Raw genomic sequence first — 20,960 nt, 5'->3', positions numbered from 1 at the left:
TGTTTTTCTCGAGCATGTTGACATTCAACATGGCGGCATGTCGTCAGTGCTGTGCTGTGTCGTGGTGAGTTGAAATTTTCTCAAATTTTCGTAAAAATAACATCAAATTTTCATTCAAAAGTACGTAAAACTTTCCTTTATTATGTTTTTACTGTTTTTAAAGTTAGTAATTGATAGAATACGATAATAAACTAGCATTATATACAAAACTATACAAGTTTAACCCTCATATACATCTTTTGTGCCGCTGGATCTACGCAGTATACGCTTAGTTTACAGAAAATATTCCATTACAATAATTCATTTTTTAATATAGATGTAGTAAAAGAATATATATTTCTAAGAAAACTAACGATTCATAATTATATTGTCTTAAGTAAATCGATAATATGACCGTTGTTTTACCCCTTGCCCCAAATGCACATGTTTCTAATTTAGGATCTATTTCTGTTAAGAGGTTCCGAGTTTATTATCTTATTATTTTCTGGACTAATACAGGTGTTTTAAACACACCAAAATTTCCATTTGGTTCTGTGGTACATTGAAAAATGATGATTTAATTGATTTTCTTGTCAACAGTAATTCTGAAAGCTTTTTCATTGAAAACTTAATTAAACACGTATTCTGTCTCCCATTAATGGATCACATCTATAAATCATTATAAAATTACTGTTCAAGACAGAGATGCATTGAAACATATACACGTTAAATTTGGCATTGCTTAATTATAGTTAATAACTACACCTAACCCAGGAATATATACAAATAGAATTCAAATGCCTTATTAAGAATCTTCAAATGCATCGAATGTAGTACTAAGCTGCTCAAGATATTTCTAAAAAAGTCTTTTTTGTTTTTTTTTTTTAATATGTAATTGTGACACATATTTATTCAAAATCTCAGATATAATCATTACATTTATTGGAAAAATTTATTGTGTGGATAAAAATTGAAAAATTTAGTCGTACTGCTAGTAAAGTATCGCAAAATCCTTTAACTTGTCACAGCATTATCATAATTGCAAATGGGCGTAAGCTACAAAAAACAAATATTGAACAAAATCGTTAATTAAGCCCTTAGGATAATGAAAACATATACCTATATTTACCTACATTGGTACATTATTAGTACGATGATATCTAGCATACATACCACAAAACAGTATCTCTTGTAATGATTTTTCTTTACATTGCTTTCTTGAAAAATTACTCAAATAGTACTTTGGTGCTTAAGCCCTTTTGCATGATCAAAGATGATATATTAAATATTTCTCTTTTTAAAGGAATTATTTCTAGGGCCATATAGGGAACTATCACGATGAACAAAATTTGAATGAAATCTGCATAACGAGACATTAAAATGGAGGTTTCGTATATATTTGCAGTATTAAGTTTTCTTCGTAGTGATAACTGTTTAAATTTTAATTTGACATTATTCCTTTTTCAAATTTCGTAATGCTGTAACTTTATGACAAATGAAAATATTTTGTAGAATAAGAAAACGCTTGTTTGTATCTGTCAAGTTTTCAATGACGGAAGTTGTCTATGTGGACCTAGAAATCATCCCTTAAGAAACGATTTAAGTCTCACGCTTCCTGTTCAAAACATGACATCTTTAATTTTCGTAAACCGTCACTGAAATGTTAAAACTAGCTAAAGCTAAATATAATTTCGGTAGTTACGATTTCCTCAAAAAAATTATTCATATTCTATATTGATATTTCACAATAAAATGTGCCAAAATAGTAATGATTTTTAAAGAAATTTGGATCAGACTTTATGAGAGTTGAAAAATGAGAATTGTATTTTAAAAGATGTCTTAAAATATGTAGCCAAGATAGACTCCCAAAATCATATATTTTCCACATCCTTTAAAAATATTTGATAGAATAATATTTATCTGAAAGTATTTATTTGCAGCACATTATTGTTTTTTTTTTTTTGGTATTTTATGACCTAAACTTAAAAACTTATTTACTTAAGTTTATGGTTGGGCAACATACCCAAGAATCAGGTAAATGAAACGGGGCTAACTGCTCGTTTTGAATCGAATTGATGGTATATTATCTCAACTTGCAGATTTAAAACTATATGCTACTATGCCATTCGACATTTTCTTAATTTCGGTAAATTAACCAAATCTGTGTGAACTGGGAACTCGAATATCACAACTTTTCAGTCCTTTATTTATTTCTGATTTAATGCCCCCATCGATAAAGAAATTCTCTGCAGATCCAAATATCTCTGTATAAGTATGTCGGAGACACTTGGTGGACATGGGAATTAGTTTACTCCGTTGTCTCCATCGAAATAATACACGGGTGACGTGACACTATTTATTACAAATACGGGAGCTGTTATACAAGTCATAAAATAGGAACTAACGGTCCACCACTGTCAGCCCTAGCAACCTGTTCACTACTTTTCTATCAAAACAATAATAACAATAATAATAATAATAAAAGCCACACGGCTATGGTTGTTTCATCAATCGAATTGCTTTCCGGGCTTTCAGTTTTGTTCCGTTCACAGGGGTGGTGCCCAGTGCATTCCTTTACCCTATCAGTTTACTTTTTACCAAACATAACCATATAAGGAAGTGTTTACAAAAGTTAGATAATGATGGTCTTTCACACACAGACTAAAACTTAACCCTGAAGAGATAACAATTTGGTACTCTAATATTTCTGTAACATAAACAAAAACAAGTCCTCAACATTCCATCGACGACAGTTCTTCGAATGGCTACGAATTCATAAGCGGTTACAAAGGTAATGCCGACAAGTATTTAAAAAAAAAAATGAATTTTCTCGGTTTTAAAGCAAAACTGTACAATTTATTTAATAAATTACCATTATATCCAAGACATGTAAAAAAATAATGCATAGAAACCTTGATATAAAGTAAATAAAGAAAATAATATTAATTTTCTTTTTCAGCTTGTGTAACTAAGAACCTCAAAATTTAGCATAGAAAATTCGAAGTAACCAGTATCTTGCGCAACCACTGGCCTTGACAAAAAATTATGAGCATTACAGCACAATACGCACCCAGCACGCATTGAAGACATCTGAGGATTTCTTATTATTTAATTTTTCATATGTTTCATACAAATTTTGAGTGACTGTGGATTGTAATTTTTTGTACTATTGGATTGTTTTTTTCTATATATTGAGTATTGTGAACTTGTTGATGATAATTGAATATTGTATATTGTGAATTGAATAATTTTCAAAGTGAGTCATTTTTTATTAATTGCCTGGTATCGGCTGCCATATTGACTTTGCGGGGTATTTGCTAAAACAAGAAATACCGGTTAACCATTCTGTGATATTCACTACACTTAAGAAACGATAAGAAGTGCGAAGAAGCTAAATCATAGTATTGAAAGTAAAATATGTCCACGAATCCTCAGTGGAAGACTTTCCAGCCGCCCCCCGACACTCTCAATCAAGACTCCAACATCATGGATTTCAAACCTATGACTAGTACCGGTAAGGCTAAATTCCTATTTAAGTATTTGTATATTCACAGCCTTCATAAATGATTACGAGCCGCGTGACTGCCGCGCTTAGGCAGCCAACATTGCACGATTGGCACTGCCGACTAAAAAATGCCTAAATATTACCGTCGCCAATATTAATGATTCGTTTACAATTAACAATGACAAACTGTTACGTCTACACTCGAGGTAATGCGATCGCTGACTGGTCGAATCAAATGCTTTGAAAAATGACACCAACCACCAGCCGGTGAAGCAGAATATTGTATTTCAATGTAGTCTTGTTCTTGTCGTTTTAATAATATTTAATTTCAAATGTGAAAGAAATAAAGTTACTGTTTCAAACAAAATTGTGGCTTGTAAACATTTATGAAAGATCTGTATAATTAGGATCAGGATATATAAAGATTAGTCAGTTTTTTTTTAATTATTTTAATAAGTTATAAGTCTCAGTTTAAATGAGTTCAGTTACTACTTTTTTCTTCAAAATACTTGTCAACTTTAATTAAATAAATAGAAAGAGAAGAAAACGAAGATGTTATTTTTAGAAAACCATATTAACATTGGATTATATTTAGTATGTTCCTTTATTTTACTCATGTAACGATTTTAGTAACTCAGAAGTACTTATGTAAATGGGGATATACTCTCTAAGAGATTTTTTTGTTGGACTCAGTGACAGTTGGTGAAAGCGTGAGACCCATACCGTTTTTTAAATAGTGAGTTGTAGGCCCATTTTAAAAAACTTTGGTGGTAAAAATTAAAGTAGGTATAGCCGAGCGATCTCCAAAATGGTTGCTTACACGTATATCCATATGCAAAACCTGTTTTTCTAAATCAACAATCAGATACAAGCATTTTATAAAATTAAATTTTCTTCATTGTACGTATTTAAATTTTAATTAAAGAGTATTTTTCAAACTGTGTAATGCTGTAACATTAAGAAAAATGAAAGTTTTGTGTATAATAGGAAAACACTTAATTGTGTCTTATCATTTTATTATAAAAAAAAGAAATGTACTTGGCGAATGTATAGTTGCAACCATGTTTGACCTTAGACTCAAACGGCCCGATTTTGATTTTTTAATGAGTAGAATTTTCAACATGAATGTTGTCTGTGTTAGTTTAGAAATCATCCCCTAACAAACGTTATTGGTCTCATGTTTCATTATTAAGATGACTAGTAGTCATGGTCCTTTATAAAGTAATATGCAGTGCTATGATTACTTGCTGTTGTGACATAGCTATAGTGCACTCCGTTTTTGATCATGTTACGAATTTTCATTAAATATAGAATGTTGCAAATTTATCAAACATTGGCCACTTTTTGATGAATATCTTTAGATCAAAGCAGACTCGACATTTTTTCAGTTACAGAAAAAATGTAACATTTGCATGTTTTTGATGACTTCCATGGTGGCTACAATTGAACATTTTCTGAAATGTTAACATGTTCTATTATGGATGTTTTTACTCAATTTCCTGAAATGTTTTATCATGGATACATATCATCAACTATCAGACGTACTGATAAGGTCACGAACCAATTGGTAAATATCTCTGATAGTTTCAAATCAATCCTCAACTGCTGAAGAAACAAACCTAATGTTGATCGTTTTGCTCTTTTTTGTACAAAATACCACCAAACACACATATATATATATACGATGATATCTAGCATACATACCACAAAACAGTATCTCTTGTAATGATTTTTCTTTACATTGCTTTCTTGAAAAATTACTNGGTCCTTGCGTCTAAATATATTGAAACGAAGAAAATCTGCCTTGACCTTAAGATTCCTTCAAATAACAACTGAAAATTGCAAAATTCTTTTTTTACTAATAATCAAGATACCCTTTCTATGACATTGAAAATAGGAGGCACTGTACATAGTTCTAATGTTATGATTTTTTTTTCTTCATACTATCTTATTGCTTATAGCAATTTGTCATAATATAAAGCAATTTTTCATTAAAAATTAACAGTGGATATTGTGATTGTTTAGGAGGTATACTCGTATATCTTATGAGGGGCAAGCCGCTGATGCGCAAATACTTATTTACTGAAATAATAGAAAGAGACCAAGGTGACCAATAATTTTTTTAATACCCAAATATTACTAAAGCCTTCATTACTCAAGCTTGTAGCTTGTAAACTAAATAACTACTGTGGTTTCCCCCTCCTATTTTATACTCCGAATTATATATTTTGTTTTATTGTGTTGCAAAAAATTACTCGGTAAAATTCAAACCAACAGTAATCACATAACATTGGTATTTTTTAGTTTTTTAAAATGGTTAGTTTTACTTAAATTTAAATAAATATATCTTCTCGTTCTGTTCTGGTCTCTTTGTAGAACCTGTAACTAAAAGATTGTGCTACTAATATCAGAACATTAGATTTAATACTTTATTCTCATTGAAATAGTGACTACAAATTATGTTCTAATTCTTATTTAAGTCAAAAACATTGCATAGTGTGGTGTACGTTAAATACATCTTTTATACGTGGTGTCCGGGAACTATGAGAAAAACCTTAAAGGAGTATTTCTGATTATGATACAATTTGTATTATCGATTTTACTTATAAAGATAGTGGTGCAAGTCAGTATGACACTTTAAAATTGTTTGCTTATAGTTCTGGACACTCTGTATAAAGTTTTTAAAAGAATCTTTGTTTATTTGGCAAAAATATGTAGGCATTTGTTTACAGTATCATGTTTGTTATCTTTGTGTTGATTATATTGTTAATATTCCATAATGTGGTTGCTCTTTAAAAACATTTTATTATGAAAACATATTTGCCAAATTCTATATTTGTGTTTTGTAAATGAGCATATGTATTTATTTAAACTCTTAAAACGATTATGGGGAATATATTCGCAGTCTGACTTAAAATATTCTGTGTCTATAGTGCTGTTTGTTATCTATTTTTTATTTGTTAAAAGTAAAAATCAATCGGTTACATACTGAACAAAATTATTAAATATAAATTGTTGTTTTTGATGAGTTAAAATACTTCGTTAAAATATTGGCATTTATTTTTGGTACACACTGTATAACTTGTCTATTAGTATTGCAATAAAAGTTACTTTTTTAATAAAAATAAATGGGTCAAAATGCTCAATAATAATAATACAATATTTTATGTGCCAGTTAAGAGGTTAATTATGAATTATTTTTTGGATCCAAACATTGGTTTAATTAAAAATTGTATTAATTCAATTCAATAATTTTCATAAATTTATGCTTTTTGATACATTTTTCCTAGAAAATATTTGATGTGGTGAACATATACAGGGTGTAAGAACATTGACTGCCATTACTTCAGCATGGCATAGAGTAATAATAAATGAACAAAAAAGTTGTATATTACAGGGGCATAAAATTAACAGTTTTCAAAATACAGTGAGTATATTAATATTGGGGAGTTTCAGCTGAAGCAGTACCACGTGTGCACATGTCAGACTTGTCCTATGGAAAAAATGTAAACAACTGTTGTCAGACATTTAGTAAATTTCAAGACAATTGTTTTCCAGTTTTTAAATAAATAAAATAAAATGTATCATTTTTGTAGTACGAAGGTAGTGCTGTGCTTAAATTTTAGCTCGAATTTTAGTAATTACGAATCTCTTAAAACAGTTAATCAAATTATGAATTTGAAAAATATGTAATTAAAGTACCAAAAAATTCACGTCATCCAAATAATCATACGTATTAAAAATAATTTAGGTACTTACCAAAAAACAATATTCAGTAATTTTTAAACGCACAAGTACAACATATGCTCAAAATGTCCACCACCATTTTCGATGCACGCACGACAACTTCGAGTCCAATTTTCGCGCACTTGCTGGAAAACAGCTCAAGCAACGGAAATAGTGGTATACAGAAAACACTCAGACACGGTCCAATTCCAGATTCCAACTGAATTGCATATTGATGAACAGCTTAGTTCCTCATGTTATCCGCCGCGCTGTTGTCACATTGCTCGATATGAATTTTATCAAAGGTTTTTTTTATTTATTTTAATGTATTCTATCATCTATTAAAATTAAGGCAGTCAAACTTCTAACACCTTGTATAACTGTACTTTGCCCTGCCAAAATATTTGACCTTTGCACCTTAATTTGTAGTCATTCAAATTGACAAAAAAAAACATCTTAACCTTTAAGTCCTGTTAGAATTTTGGGGTGCAGATCAAAATGTAATAATATTACCACCCCCAATTCTAATGATAAGGATTGGTCCAGAACTCAAAGATTCATACGAGAGAGCGAGCGGCAATTTGTTATTCATGGCAAATATGTTGGTAGAGTAAATATGTGTATACTATAAATGTTTAGAACGTAACTTTTATTTTATGTCGTTTCCGTTTTTTAAGTATTTTTTGTTTCTAACATTGGACGTTTCCCCACAGGCAAACCATCTCAAGCATTTAATTTTAGTCGTTCAACTTCGAGTTCTCGGTTCGGGGATTTTCCCATGTTACAGGAAAAGTCGCTGCCTTACAGTAACGGCCTGTACGCATCCTCAAGCACCACACACACGTCGCCACGTTTCCCCATCGGGACGTTCTCCATAGATTCCAATAACGTGTACAACAGCAGTGGGGACAACTCATTGAACAACAGCGTCTTTTCCAACGGTAACACCAGTAGCAGTTACAATAACGACTCTTCTAATTCGTCTAACTTGGGGACGAGGGAGACTGGAATTATCGAGAAACTTTTGGTAAGGATTATATGCCATATATATTCTTCGATAGTATGCGGTGGCCAAGATAAGGTCGTTTATTGTGAGGATATCGGATATAGAATGAAAAGAATACTTTTTCATTACAGCTTTTCTTTTATTTCCTCATGGAAATGTTAATATTTGCAGTTAATTTTTGTTATAAATGTCAATTGATCCTTACAAGTAATTTTTTTAGTAAAATGGTCCATAATGTCTATAAATATTCATGAAAACTGAAATCACTACCAACTTGAATGAAATATCAACAAAAAAATAAAAAACAATGACACGATTCTATGAATTCTTCCATTTTTTGTTGGATTTGCAAGCTTTTAATGAAATAATTCAATATTTGTAAGATTTTCCACCAGCTCTTCTAAAATTTTGAAAAAATATGCTTATTTTGTTGAAAGGAAAACGAACTTGAAAAACACTGAATATTTTCTACAAATTTAAGTAAATATTGAGAAAATTCTGTTGTAGCACTCGTATGGGTTCATTCAATGCTGTGAAAGGCAGGCGCGCCTTTTTTTTCACTTCAGTCAATTCAGTGGGAATATCGAACACTTGAAAATTGGAGACCCGGTAGAATTCGAAATGACTTACGACCGACGTACTGGCAAACCCATCGCTAGCGCCGTTACTAAAATTGCACCGGAAGTTGTAAGTAACACAGCGCGAAATTAATAGGTATCACCTTCTAATAATTATTTTTAGGTTATGAGCGAGGAGAGGGTAACCGGCACAGTCACGACTGAAGTGAAAGCCTCTGAGGGTTCAGGTGGCGACACGACCGGCAGAATTAGTTACGAGAACAGAGGGGAGTGCTTCTTTCTGCCTTACACCAAAGACGACGTCGAAGGGAATGTCACGCTAAGATCTGGAGACAAAGTCAGTTTCCAAATTGCAACTAATAATCGGTAAGGAATTATATCTCTTCGCATATAAAAATGAATGTCCGTTAACTAAATTTAACGTATTGTAAAGCAGTGTGTGGTTTTTAGTGGTAATCTTGGTGCTTGCCATGTGCGTCTTGAAAACCCTGCTCATCCGGTCAAATATCAAGGTGTTGTCTGTTCGATGAAGGAAAGCTTCGGATTCATAGAAAGGGCCGATGTTGTCAAAGAGATTTTCTTCCACTTTTCAGAAGCCAAAACCAAAGAAGAACTGAGATTAGGAGACGACGTTGAATATATTATTCAAACCCGAAACGTAAGGATTTATTTGTGACGTTTCACTGTGAAACTTTTATTTCTGTCATGAATTCGTCTACTATTATCTTTTTAAATTTAAAAACAAAAATTTTGTCAAGTAGATTTTTAAAACTTGCTTAAACTTTTCCGTCATTGAATTTATTTCCATTAATTGCAGGGCAAAGAAGTTGCCTGCAATATTACACGACTCCCGCCGGGAACAGTCATATTCGAAGATCTAAAGCCCGAAATCCTAAAAGGCCAAGTTTTGAAACCAATCGACCGAGGTCCAAGGAATCCAAACGACGCCCTTCCCGGACGCATAAGATACAGGGCCCCCGATCACTCGGAAGTAGAAATTTCGTTCAGCGAAAAAGACCAGATGGGGGATTTCACTCTGCGGCACGGCGATTGGGTGCAGTTCCAAATCGCTACCGACAGGCGGGACGCCTTGGACCGCGCCACCCACATCCTCCTTCTAGACGAGAGCTTTAGGGTGTCGGGCGAGAAACGGGAGCAGGGAGTGGTGGCCTCCATCAAGGAGGGATTTGGTTTCTTGAAGTGTGTCGAGAGGGAGGCAAGGTTGTTTTTCCACTTCAATGAGATATTAGACGTTGACCGTACGAATGAAATACAAACAGGTGACGAGTTTGAGTTCACTGTTGCTCAGGATCAAACGAGTTCGAGCATGTTCTCAAATAATCGACAAAGTGCCATTAGGATGAAATGGTTACCGCCGGGTACTGTTCAGTTCGAGGTTAGGGTAGAAAACGACGTTACTGGAATGGTCACCAAGGATATCCCGCCGAGCAACTGGTCCAACCGCAGTCCGGCCAAGAACCAGAACAGCTTCAACGGTGAGCCCGGCAGCGAATCGGGGCTCATCGGTTATACCGTCAATGGGATTAAGAAAACCATTCCGTTCTATTCCAAAGATTGCGACTTGAAGCATTATCCAAGATTGGGTGATAAAGTAAGTACACACAAAAATTTTTTCGAACACGGCAAAGAAATAAAATTAAAAAATAGATATTAAAAAAAGAAATTATTCATCAAATATTACTTTATTGTGTTTCAAAATAGTCTCCATGAATGTCTAAACATTTTTGCATGCGCTTGAACCAATTTTCCCTTCCGATTGAGATACATGTAATTTGAACACATCAACCGCTTCCTCAGGCGTCGAAAAACCTTGTAATTTATTTGTAATATGCGGGAATAAAAAAAGTCATTGGGTGCCAAATCTGGGTTGTATGTCGGATGATTCATCAAAAAGTGTGAGACTTCGCCGTGTCCTGGTGGGCAATGACGTATCTTTGGTGGTTGATTTCCCTTATTTTTTTGAAAATTTCAGTATAATACATTATTTTTTATAAAAGATTTGACCAACATTTGATTAAAAAAAAAACGTCATTGTTGTTTTGTATCTTTACCCTTTTTACTTTTTTTGTTTGGATGTTTATGTCAGTCCTTGAATTTACGACACTTTTTTTTTAACACCCTGTATATTTAAATGTTTGCGTATATTCTGAAGTTCTAAAAAGAACATATTATTCTTGACTGAATATTCTTTATAGGTTTTAATTTGAGGAAGCACCGTTTAGTTATTGTTTTTTTTTTTCTTTTTAGATTCAGTTTAATATAAACCAAGTAAAGCGAAACAAAGAGTACATAGCTGTCGACATACAAATACTGCAATCGGCGTCTCAAACTAACGGTATTAAACACAGCATTTCAAGGAACAACAGCCAGGTTTATCAAGGATTCATAGCCGCGTTAAAGGACGGGTTCGGATTTATAGAGACCATCCAACACGACAAGGAAGTTTTCTTTCACTTTAGGTACGTAACCCGACAACGAACGTAGAAACGCATTTCACCTTCCTTTATTTTTAGCAACTTCGAGGGCGAAGCCGCCAGTCTCGAGCTAGGCCAGGAAGTAGAATACAACCTGGGGAGCAGGGGCAATTCCGGATCCTGCTCGTCGGCCGAAAACGTCAAAGTAATACCGAAGGGAACCATAACGCTTCCCGAGGTGAACGGGGACATACTGGAAGGTACCGTGGTGCGCCCCCTTAGATCCGTCAATCCTGACCAGACCGAGTATTCAGGGCTGATCAAGATAAAGAGCGATAATCCAGAAGACAAGCCCGTCGAGTACGAGTTTGGGATCATGGGACTCGTCAACAAACGGGAACTGTTGCAAGTCGGTGATCACGTCCAGCTGCAGGTAGACGCCACTGGTAGGGCCGCCAATATCGTGGCTGTGAGGAAGAAACTGAGGGCCGCCGTGGACGCGATAAAGGGACATTTCGGGTTCTTGGCGTACGAGGTAGAGGAGGGGAAGAAGCTGTTTTTCCACATGACGGAAGTGAAGGATAACGTCAGCTTGCAGGTGGGCGACACCGTTGAATTCGTGCTCGTGACTAATCACAGGAGCGGCAAATCTTCTGCATGCAATGTTGTTAAAGTCAGGTAAGTGATGCATTTTTAATTTGGAATCGGGTCGTCTGTTTTTTTTTTTTTTATTAATCGAGAAGATAACGTTCATGCATTTACAGTGAAAAATTGTTTAAAATTGTATTTTATAAAATACAACAATTCATAAGGAATTATTTAAAAAGACAATATTGAATTAATTTCTGTTAAGGGGGCTCCATAGCAAATAGGCAACCAGCAATACGTTTTTATAGATTTTGTTACACAGTTTGTCTAAATATGAATTAATGCACAAATAACAGACTTTCCCCCATTTTAACGCAGATTTTCTATAAAATGGACTTGGTTTGAAACTCAAATTATTTTTTGGTGTAAAGAAATTTGAAATTTATTCGTTCAAAAGCGGCAAATTACAAATTTCTTTACAACAGAAAGTAATTTGAGTTTCAAACTAACTCTGTTTTATAGAAAAACTGCGTTAGAGTGGGGGAAAGTCTGTTATTTGTGCATTGATTCATATTTAGACAAACTGTGTATTAAAATCTATAAAAATGTAATGTTGGTTGCCTATTTGCTATAGAGCCCACTTAAATCGGAAAATACACGACGATTTGGTTGATGCTCTCCAATAGCATTTCTAACTGTTAAAAAAGAATCTTTAACAAAACTTGTACTAAAAAAAGTTAATAGAGCTTTATTATTTCAAAAAACGATAAACTAAATTGCAAAGATATTCAACACAGTTGATTTTGCGAATAAGCAAAAAATTTCCAAAATTTAATTACACCCGATTAGTTGCTAAGGTCAAACATTTTTTGCGCAATTAAATTCTAAAGAAGTGCTATTGAGAATATTAAGTGACACATTCTGTGTCACAGAAATTTTGGTAACGGGACTTTTTTGGACTATATTTGAAAAGGTACCTATTTGTTTGAAATTATACGACGCAAAACAGCTGGTTTGTTCGTCGGTTGTCTCACCTATGACACAATGATGAGGACTAATAAGTCTGAAACAGGTCTGTGCCTGGTGGGTTAAACAGACGAACGATCCTAGCTGTTGCACTAGGTGTTGCGAGTAGAATTCAATGCCGGTAGGGGCATATTAGCCCTCGGAGTAGTTGTTTCTCGCAACACTGACAATTAAATACGGGAAGTTACAGCAATGTTGCGACAAACTTTTAGGGGTGATTCAGAACAAACGGAAAAATTAGAGCGTTTTTTCCTAGAACGACTCCATAGGGCTCTACGACTTTTCAGATTAAACGAGAAACACAGTTGATTATTGACTTATGAACCGTTAAAGACATTAACCTCAAACTTGGGAATAACAATGGAAAAGTTTTTAAAACAACGATTCTTCAAATATATTTTTTTTTTGGGTAGAAACTCCTTAGACCAGGGGTCGGCAAGTAATTTTAGGTGGAGTCCAGATACTTTTGAAAATTTTCAACGAGATCCAGAAAAAAACTCGTAGGTATTCCTTACTAATTTTTTATTTTAATTTGCACTCACAAAATACTCCAAAAGGCAATTTTTGTATTCGAAAATCAATGGGAGAAATTACATTTGCAGTCATTAGTCAGTTTTTTTTACTAACCGACTAACCATTAAAAAATGATAAGGGTGGCACTCAGACGTATTGTTTCAACAGAAAAATATTTTTTTAAATATTTTGAGTAATTATACTTTCAAAACATTTTTGGCATTCCAGTTTTTTACCTTCCGTGGTCCAGATCTGGACCGCGGTCCGCCAGTTGCCGACCACTGCCTTAAACTATTTCTGATTCCAATACCACCGGCTACGTTTTGTTCCAGTTTTACACGAGGATAGCGACTATGAAGGAATTAAACTATACCAAGTTTGAAATTTATACCTTCGACAGTTCTTGAGTAATTTCAACTCCTTAGGAATTGTTACTCTCGTTTTTTTTTATTTATTTTGCGAGGACAATCAGCCTTGAAAGTTTGTCGCCATGTCTCTGTTCCATAATCGATCCCAAACAGCCTTCTGATAGCTGTACGATTTGAAAAAAAAATACAGTGAGTGATTTTTCAGTGATGTACAGGCGAGACCAGAAAGACTAATAAGTAGACTGCGTACCATCTCCGTAGATGATACAGGACCTAAATTGATACTTGTACGCCAACCAAAGGGGCCCGACGGCTCAAAGGGATTCTCACCCGAAGCACGTACCCAGCGATTGGCTGGTGCCGTGCCCGAATAATCTGAATAGTCATTGATTTAAGTCATTTTCATTCATGTCATTTACAAAACTGTAGCAACTAACTTACTCTTGTCTTAGCAATGGAGTTGGAATTATATACTGTATTTATAAACTAAGTCTTAATTAAGATCCGTAAGAACAATATTAAAAAAAAAAAAAGAATTTGGTTCTAGGCGGAAATAGCGACGACAAATAAGTCTATTAGAGGAAGGTCAGTTAGGTGAAAATTAATCAACAAAATTAAGCCAATTTGAAATGTCAAGTTTACTAGGTTTTGTCAAATAAAAGAATAGCTGATGATTGAATTCTGTCAGTGTTTTATTTTGTCTGTGCTGTAACGTAAATGGTAGTGTCCCGTAACTTTTAATTAAATCAACTTTTCCCGTGCTCTGTTCGCTTTTTCGGTATTTTGCAACAAATCGATATGAAATTTTGAATGGTCCTAAATGATTTAGTGAATTTCATATTTATTTAGTCTTTTGCCGTCGCTGCCTAGTGTATTCCCGGAACAATTTTGCAAAAATCTAAACTAGGGCAAGGAATCTTTTTGGTTATTGTATACACAATAGTTGTAGTAATGTTTATATACATGTTGAATTTTGAACAAAGCAAAGTTATGCTGTGCTTAAGAAAAGTAAACAAAATAAACACTGCTTGAAAACCAAAAAAATGAAAAAAAAAAAATGATAATCCATTGACAAATATGAATACAATGAATTTATTATTAGGATACAGAGTTAAGGTATTAGAATATGATCTAGAGAAGACTGCATCCTTAAGTAAACTGTACATTATAAGACCTTTTATAATTTTTTTAGTCTCCATTTAGGTGTAATGTTAGTTTGCAGTCGGCCAGTACCCGCACCAGCTCGTATCCGTAATAGAAAATTGATGTCGAATTTTTTTTTCCGTTCCTGATCTAATACTATTGTTTCTATTAGGGATAACTTTGTGTGGTTTGGAAATGATGATTCACTCTCCTGACGCACAATTTTTAAACGATCGCAATTGGAAAATTATACAATATACATTAATATTCTTTCATTAAGGTTTAGCTCCACTTTATGTCACCAGAAAAGGGAATTTTGAGTAATTTAAAATAAATAATTCGAATTGGGTAATATAACTACTCTGATGATAAATCGGTCGTGACTATAGAGGGATCGTAGTCCTCGTAAGAAGTCGAAGTAACAATTTTGTGCCATTTTTTAAAACTTAAATCCTTTTAGTTTTTAAGCGACAATGTCAAACCAATAATTTTTTATATGGAAGGAACCAGTTGATATGACCTTCAAAATTTTACTGAAATTTATATATTTTTAAAGTTAAAAGTCCGAATTTCTTATTATTACCATGAATTTCTGGACATTCCGGTCGGCTTAACAAAACGATTTTATTTTCTGCAGCAATTTGAAACAAAATACGCCGAATGAAACATTTTGACTCTACGTTTTAATCTCATTAGGCAATATGAATTTTTTTTTATTATATGTTTTATGTATATTTTTTTATAATTATGTTGATGTGGGTACTGTGATGCAGTTTTTGAAAATACTACAGTATAATTAAATGTGGATTATCTTCTATTTGTAAATTGTTTTAATTTCAAAGGAAATAAATATATAAGGAAATACTATTAAATTAATCGTTTTATTTATAAACTTAATGAACGAGATAAAATTTGTAAATGAAATGGGATCGGCGGTCCAGCTTCATATCACTATGCATTCGTATGGAAATACGGCAGAACCTATTCTTCCACCACCAGGGACAGGACACGCTACAAAAAAAAAAGATCAGAAATTCTTATATACAGGATGTCTAGTAAAGAGTGTAACATGCTGCAGGAGTTAGCTTTGGGAGAAAATAAAATGATTAAAGATCAAGTTAACATAGTAGAACTTGCTCAAAAGTTATAAACCTTCAAAAAACGTTTTTTTTTATTTAATTTTTTTTTGATAATTCATCAGCGATGTTCAGATATCTTTACTCATATTTTAAACTTAGACTTGGGGGGCTTTTACACTAATTTGCAGAATATTATTCGATTCCCATGTCAACCATAAGAGTTGGCACACTTTTTAAGGACGACCCTGTATAACACAAATGAAAATAATTCAGGTAAGTGCCTATTTAATTTGGTGAAGTTGATTCAGTCTGAAAAAAATTACACATTAATCAAAAACTAAAATAATTATTAGATTAGGGCTAATAAATAAAACTAGGGACTCTGTTCAGCTCAGAATTTATCCAAAAAGTGCTTTCGTAGACATTTTTACAGATTTCAAAATACCTTTTGAGAAAAGCATGGAGCAAGCTTAATATTGATAATAAACAGAAAGAAATTTTAATTTTTGTAACTTAATTTTAACATGGGAATATTTCTAACAATACATTTTTTTAGTAAATACTAAGTTTAATTTTTCCCGAAGTGTAATATGATTTTTGAAAGCAATAATATTTAGCTTTATTTATAAAATATGCAATAAATGTTTTATTGTCAAAATTATGGTGTTTTTGTCCTTTTCGTAATGCAGATAACTGTATCAACATAAATGTATAGAATATATCGCTTTAGATAACCTCTTGATTGATTTAAAAAAGATCTAATATAAACAGATAGGTTTTATTGACGTTTTTAATAATCATTTCCTTGTATGATAAAAACGTTCTTTGTGGTAGTTTATATGACTGAACATGTACATTATTACATTATTATCCCGAAAATAATGCAACGCAATTGGTCACAGATTCTTAAGACAAATTTAGGGGACCCATATTTTTTATTTATTTTTGCCAAGTGGGCCCCTCTTTTGGAGTTACAGCCCCCTGAAATCTGCCCTTAAGAATAATATTTTTTTATATCAGAACCGTGTTGTACGAGAATCACTAAATTTGGTAGACAGGGGTTTTATGACGTGGAATCTGATGATGCTACGCTTTTTGGCGGGGAACCCCTTTAAGACAATTTTTCGAGGGCCCCCTTGTCTTTAGAGCCAAAAAAATTTGGTCTCGTATTTAAATTTCTTAAAAATTATTAGTCCGCCATAAAACCATTAAATTTATAAATTTTTTTGTCTTGATACTTTTTTCGTAAAACGCAATGTTTTCAAAAATGTGATTGAATGCATTACGTGATTTGCCATTTTCTTCAAAAACATTGCGTTTTACGAAAAAATATCGAGACAATAGTTTCTCAATTTCTAGCTAACTAATAATTTTTAAGAAATTCAAATGTGTGACCAAATTTTTTTGGTTCCAAAGACAGGGGGGCCCACGAAAAGTGTCTTAAGGGAGTTCTCCGCCAAAAAGCGCAGCAAACCAAATTTAATGATTCTTGTACAACCTGAGATATAAAAAGACTATTCTTAGGGGTAGATTTCAGGGGGCTGTAACTCCGAAAGAGGGGGCCACTTGGCAAAAAGAAAAAATTTAAATTTAATTTAAATTTGTCTTAAGACTCTATGACCAAATTTTGTTGCATTAATTTCCGGACACCCTGTATACATTACTTTTAAGTCGACTTAAAAGTTATAAAAATAAGGACATAATTGACGTGATATTGCGTAATTGAAAATAATAGATATTCAAAGCAAAAAAAAAAGAAATTCTATCCAAACTAATTGAAAACCAGTGCAATCCCCTGAAATATGAAATTTTATGTATATTTAATTTCACTTGCAATCTAACAATTCAATTTGTCAGTGCATCATTTTTTGTGATCTGTATACTCCATTATTGATTTTTTATAAATGACATTGTTTCTTTCGAGCCACCGCGGAAAATATTTATAATTTGATCTTTCCATTATTTTAATTCTCGCATTTTTTCATAACTTCAACCAAAAGCATACAATTTAGTAAACATTTCTACAAAACTACTGTCGCCTTTATTCCAATCCTCCCACCTAGACCCCCCAATTTTAGGTGCGCCACTATTATGAATAAATGATTTAATTTCAATGACTAAGGATTTAAATAAAACGAAATATCGCACCAGATTTGGTACAGGGAATTTGAATTTGGTGCTGTGGCCTGGCCACCAAGACTCCCAGACCCCAGTCCATTTGAACAAGTTTAGGAATTGGCCTAATAACAAGGACATGGGATAGAATGAAAATGGATCAAAAATTATTTTAGGGGTTCATTGATTTCATGGAGCAATGTGTGCTTATTTACCTTTGCTACAACGTAAACCAAAGTAACCAGTCCCTTCACACCTGCATTTATAACCAGGTTGCTGAGAAATCTGTATACAAGTACCGTTGTGCAGACATGGGTTGCTAGTTTTACAAATGTCTTTCTTTTTACCTAAAAAGTTAATTATGATGTTAAACAGATCGCCGTAAAATAGAAACGGGTATTTTACCTTTTAGTGCGCTTTGGCATTCCTGATAAGTATCGTATCTGTAATCGGATGCACAACCATATCCACAGGCGCACATTAGGTTCCTTATTAAACATCCTTGTTTTGTTTGCCCAGTTTCGCATGACTTACATGTTTCAAAATCTACAATTTAGTCGCAAATATTTAGGAATAATCACAATTCTGTATCGGCGTAGTAATCACAAGAGTTAACTGAACTCTAGCCAAGATCAAAAAATATTTTATTTAAAAATGAATTTAGAATATTGTGCAACTTCTAGAGAGGATAATTACTGATTACTGAATGCAGCTACATTAACATGGAAAATAATTTGTTAACCTAAATTGTTACGTTTAAAGGTTATTTTTATTAATGTTTATTAGTTTTTTATAAGTTAAAATATCCGGTTGTTAATTAACTCACTACTTCTATAAGTTTATTAGTTTTTTAAATTTATAACCATTCGCAGTAGATTGTTTGAAAAAAATTTACGCACCTACTTGAAGTCTATATAAAGATAAAGTCCTTCTACTATACAGAAATACATACAAATAAAAATATGTCGTAATAAATGGAAATGCGTAAATTATCAAAAATTGTAAATTAAAAAAGTTTTATCAGTGAACATAAAAAATTAATGAATTAACCATTCAAGGTTTTTAAACATATTAACAAATATGATTACTACTGTTACAAAGAGGATTTTTTCAGTCTTAGAAATGCGTAGATTAGTCAATAAATCTGAAGTTAATACTTTGGATTTTTTGATAGATAACTTTCAAGGGTCAATAGTTCCAGATAGCGGACTGAATTTTTTAAAAGAATGATTCTGGAGGTCGCATGTTGCATTAAATCAATCTTTCTCCGACTGATAAAAAGTGAATGAATTATTTGAAGTGTCGGAGAAACTGAATCACTGCGTTAATTGTATTAAAATTATTATAAAACTTATTTTACTTAAATAAAATTAATAGGTAGTAATTCAACCCTCGTTCTTCGCTTAAGCATTTACTTGCACCTTTTCCATTTATATCTAGTTTTAAATCGTAATGTATTTTACATACAGTTTTTGAAATGTCGATTAAAGTTGTTAAAACTGTCTTTAAAGAGTTCTAATGCAAATCCACCCTAAATACAATTTATATTTATATCGCGACTAAAGTTATCTAAGAAATTAAAGCAAATATTTATTTAACTTACATATGAACAATAATACACATATCTTAAAGAACATTTTAAATATTTATAACTGCACAGGGATGACAAACTAGGCAAGCCCGAATATTTACGGGCGACAACCCATGCGATGATCTCTAAATATGGACTATAACTGTTGGGGAGATAAAAGATGCTTTCTGTTTTGATAACTGTGTCGTTGGCCTCTGCATCCCACTCTATTATAAAACATAAATATACACCATATTGGGGTTCCATCTGAATCAACGCAAACCAAACCGGCCAATTCTGTTATAGTATACGTCTCGAAAGTTTTGACCTTTCAACTTCAATGATTTATACAAAAAAATATATGAATATACATTTTGGAAATACATTTTCCAGTAGTGTCACTACATAGTTATATATTGTTATTGTGGGCGTTGTTTAAAGTATATTATGTCCAAAAAAATCGATCTTTAAAAAAACATAAGCAGAGTTATTGGCCATTTATCTTGCAAAATTGTACTATTTACTTCACTTACGTACCGACACCGACATACGCGGTGTTCAAGAAAAAGGCGTTACAGCATATTTTATGGTGAATTCCACATTTAGCTTCATAATGAAATCATATTTACCCGTCACATTTTTTTGGGGGGGAAAAGATTTGCTAAAATCTCATTGTGAGAAATTGCTGGGAGCTGTGGAAAACAGCTCTTATATAATCTAAAGTTTAAAAAGCTTGTAACTATCAATATACAGGGTGATTCAGGTTTAATCCGGATAACTTTAGGAATCGATAGAACAGGTTAAAATAATGTTCATTTATGATATACTTTTTCAGGAATTTTTTTCCCTTCTCTTAGGACAAAAAATTCTTTCGAAATAATACTTTTAACGGTGATTTTCACATACGTCAATTTATACAAATCATATTGAATATCTCAGAAAGAAGGCCAGATATCGAAACAAAAACAAGACGAATAAGTTTCAAAATTAATGAGACAAAGGTGGTGTGCAGCTGTTTTATTGTTAAGTTTTGAAATAATATAGGAGGGGGTAGCGCAGAAAATACACTTCTAAGAGGGGTAGATGTATGTGGTAGGTGGTTCAAACTTAAGGATCACGAGTGTTTGTTTCCGAATTTCACCTGAATCGGATGAGTGGTTCAAAAGTTATGAAAGCGGGGAAAAAATTATATTTCAACGCCCTCTATGTCCGAGTCGATGCGATTTAGGAAATAAGTTTATATCATGAATGAACACGATTTTAAATTGTTCTGTCGATTCCTGAAGTTATCCAGATTAAACCTGAATCACCCTGTATAATAATTGTAGT

The 20,960-nt window shown here is 32.8% G+C and overlaps 2 protein-coding genes across 3 annotated transcripts; one reads left to right on the top strand and one right to left on the bottom strand.

Annotated features, from left to right (window-relative positions):
• Window positions 1–14: 14 nt before the first annotated feature.
• On the top strand, window positions 15–14,406 carry LOC108909872 (cold shock domain-containing protein E1). 2 transcript variants are annotated; one of them, XM_018714311.1, is made up of 10 exons: window positions 15–64; window positions 2,939–3,493; window positions 7,924–8,237; window positions 8,724–8,903; window positions 8,958–9,160; window positions 9,245–9,452; window positions 9,612–10,406; window positions 11,063–11,274; window positions 11,329–11,907; window positions 13,930–14,403. In XM_018714311.1, the coding sequence occupies exons 2-10, from the start codon at window positions 3,397–3,399 to the stop codon at window positions 14,096–14,098; spliced, it is 2,757 nt and encodes a 918-aa protein (XP_018569827.1). In that variant the 5' UTR covers window positions 15–64; window positions 2,939–3,396; the 3' UTR covers window positions 14,099–14,403. The 2 variants fall into 2 exon arrangements, with proteins under 2 accessions (XP_018569827.1, XP_018569828.1); XM_018714312.1 differs by having other exon boundaries at window positions 31–120; window positions 13,930–14,406.
• A 1,323-nt stretch (window positions 14,407–15,729) lies between these two features.
• On the bottom strand, window positions 15,730–19,805 carry LOC108909874 (protein jagged-2-like). Its single transcript, XM_018714314.1, has 4 exons — window positions 19,665–19,805; window positions 18,467–18,607; window positions 18,277–18,408; window positions 15,730–15,878 (listed from the first exon to the last, which is right to left on the bottom strand). The coding sequence occupies exons 1-4, from the start codon at window positions 19,696–19,698 to the stop codon at window positions 15,811–15,813; spliced, it is 375 nt and encodes a 124-aa protein (XP_018569830.1). The 5' UTR covers window positions 19,699–19,805; the 3' UTR covers window positions 15,730–15,810.
• Between the last annotated feature and the right edge of the window lie 1,155 nt (window positions 19,806–20,960).

This window comes from Anoplophora glabripennis, unplaced genomic scaffold (assembly GCF_000390285.2).
Source record: "Anoplophora glabripennis isolate ALB-LARVAE unplaced genomic scaffold, Agla_2.0 scaffold28, whole genome shotgun sequence".
Classification (NCBI taxonomy): Eukaryota; Metazoa; Arthropoda; class Insecta; order Coleoptera; family Cerambycidae; genus Anoplophora; species Anoplophora glabripennis.
The sequence above is the reverse complement of the archived record's forward strand: the minus strand, read 5'-3'. Positions and strand labels throughout refer to the sequence as shown.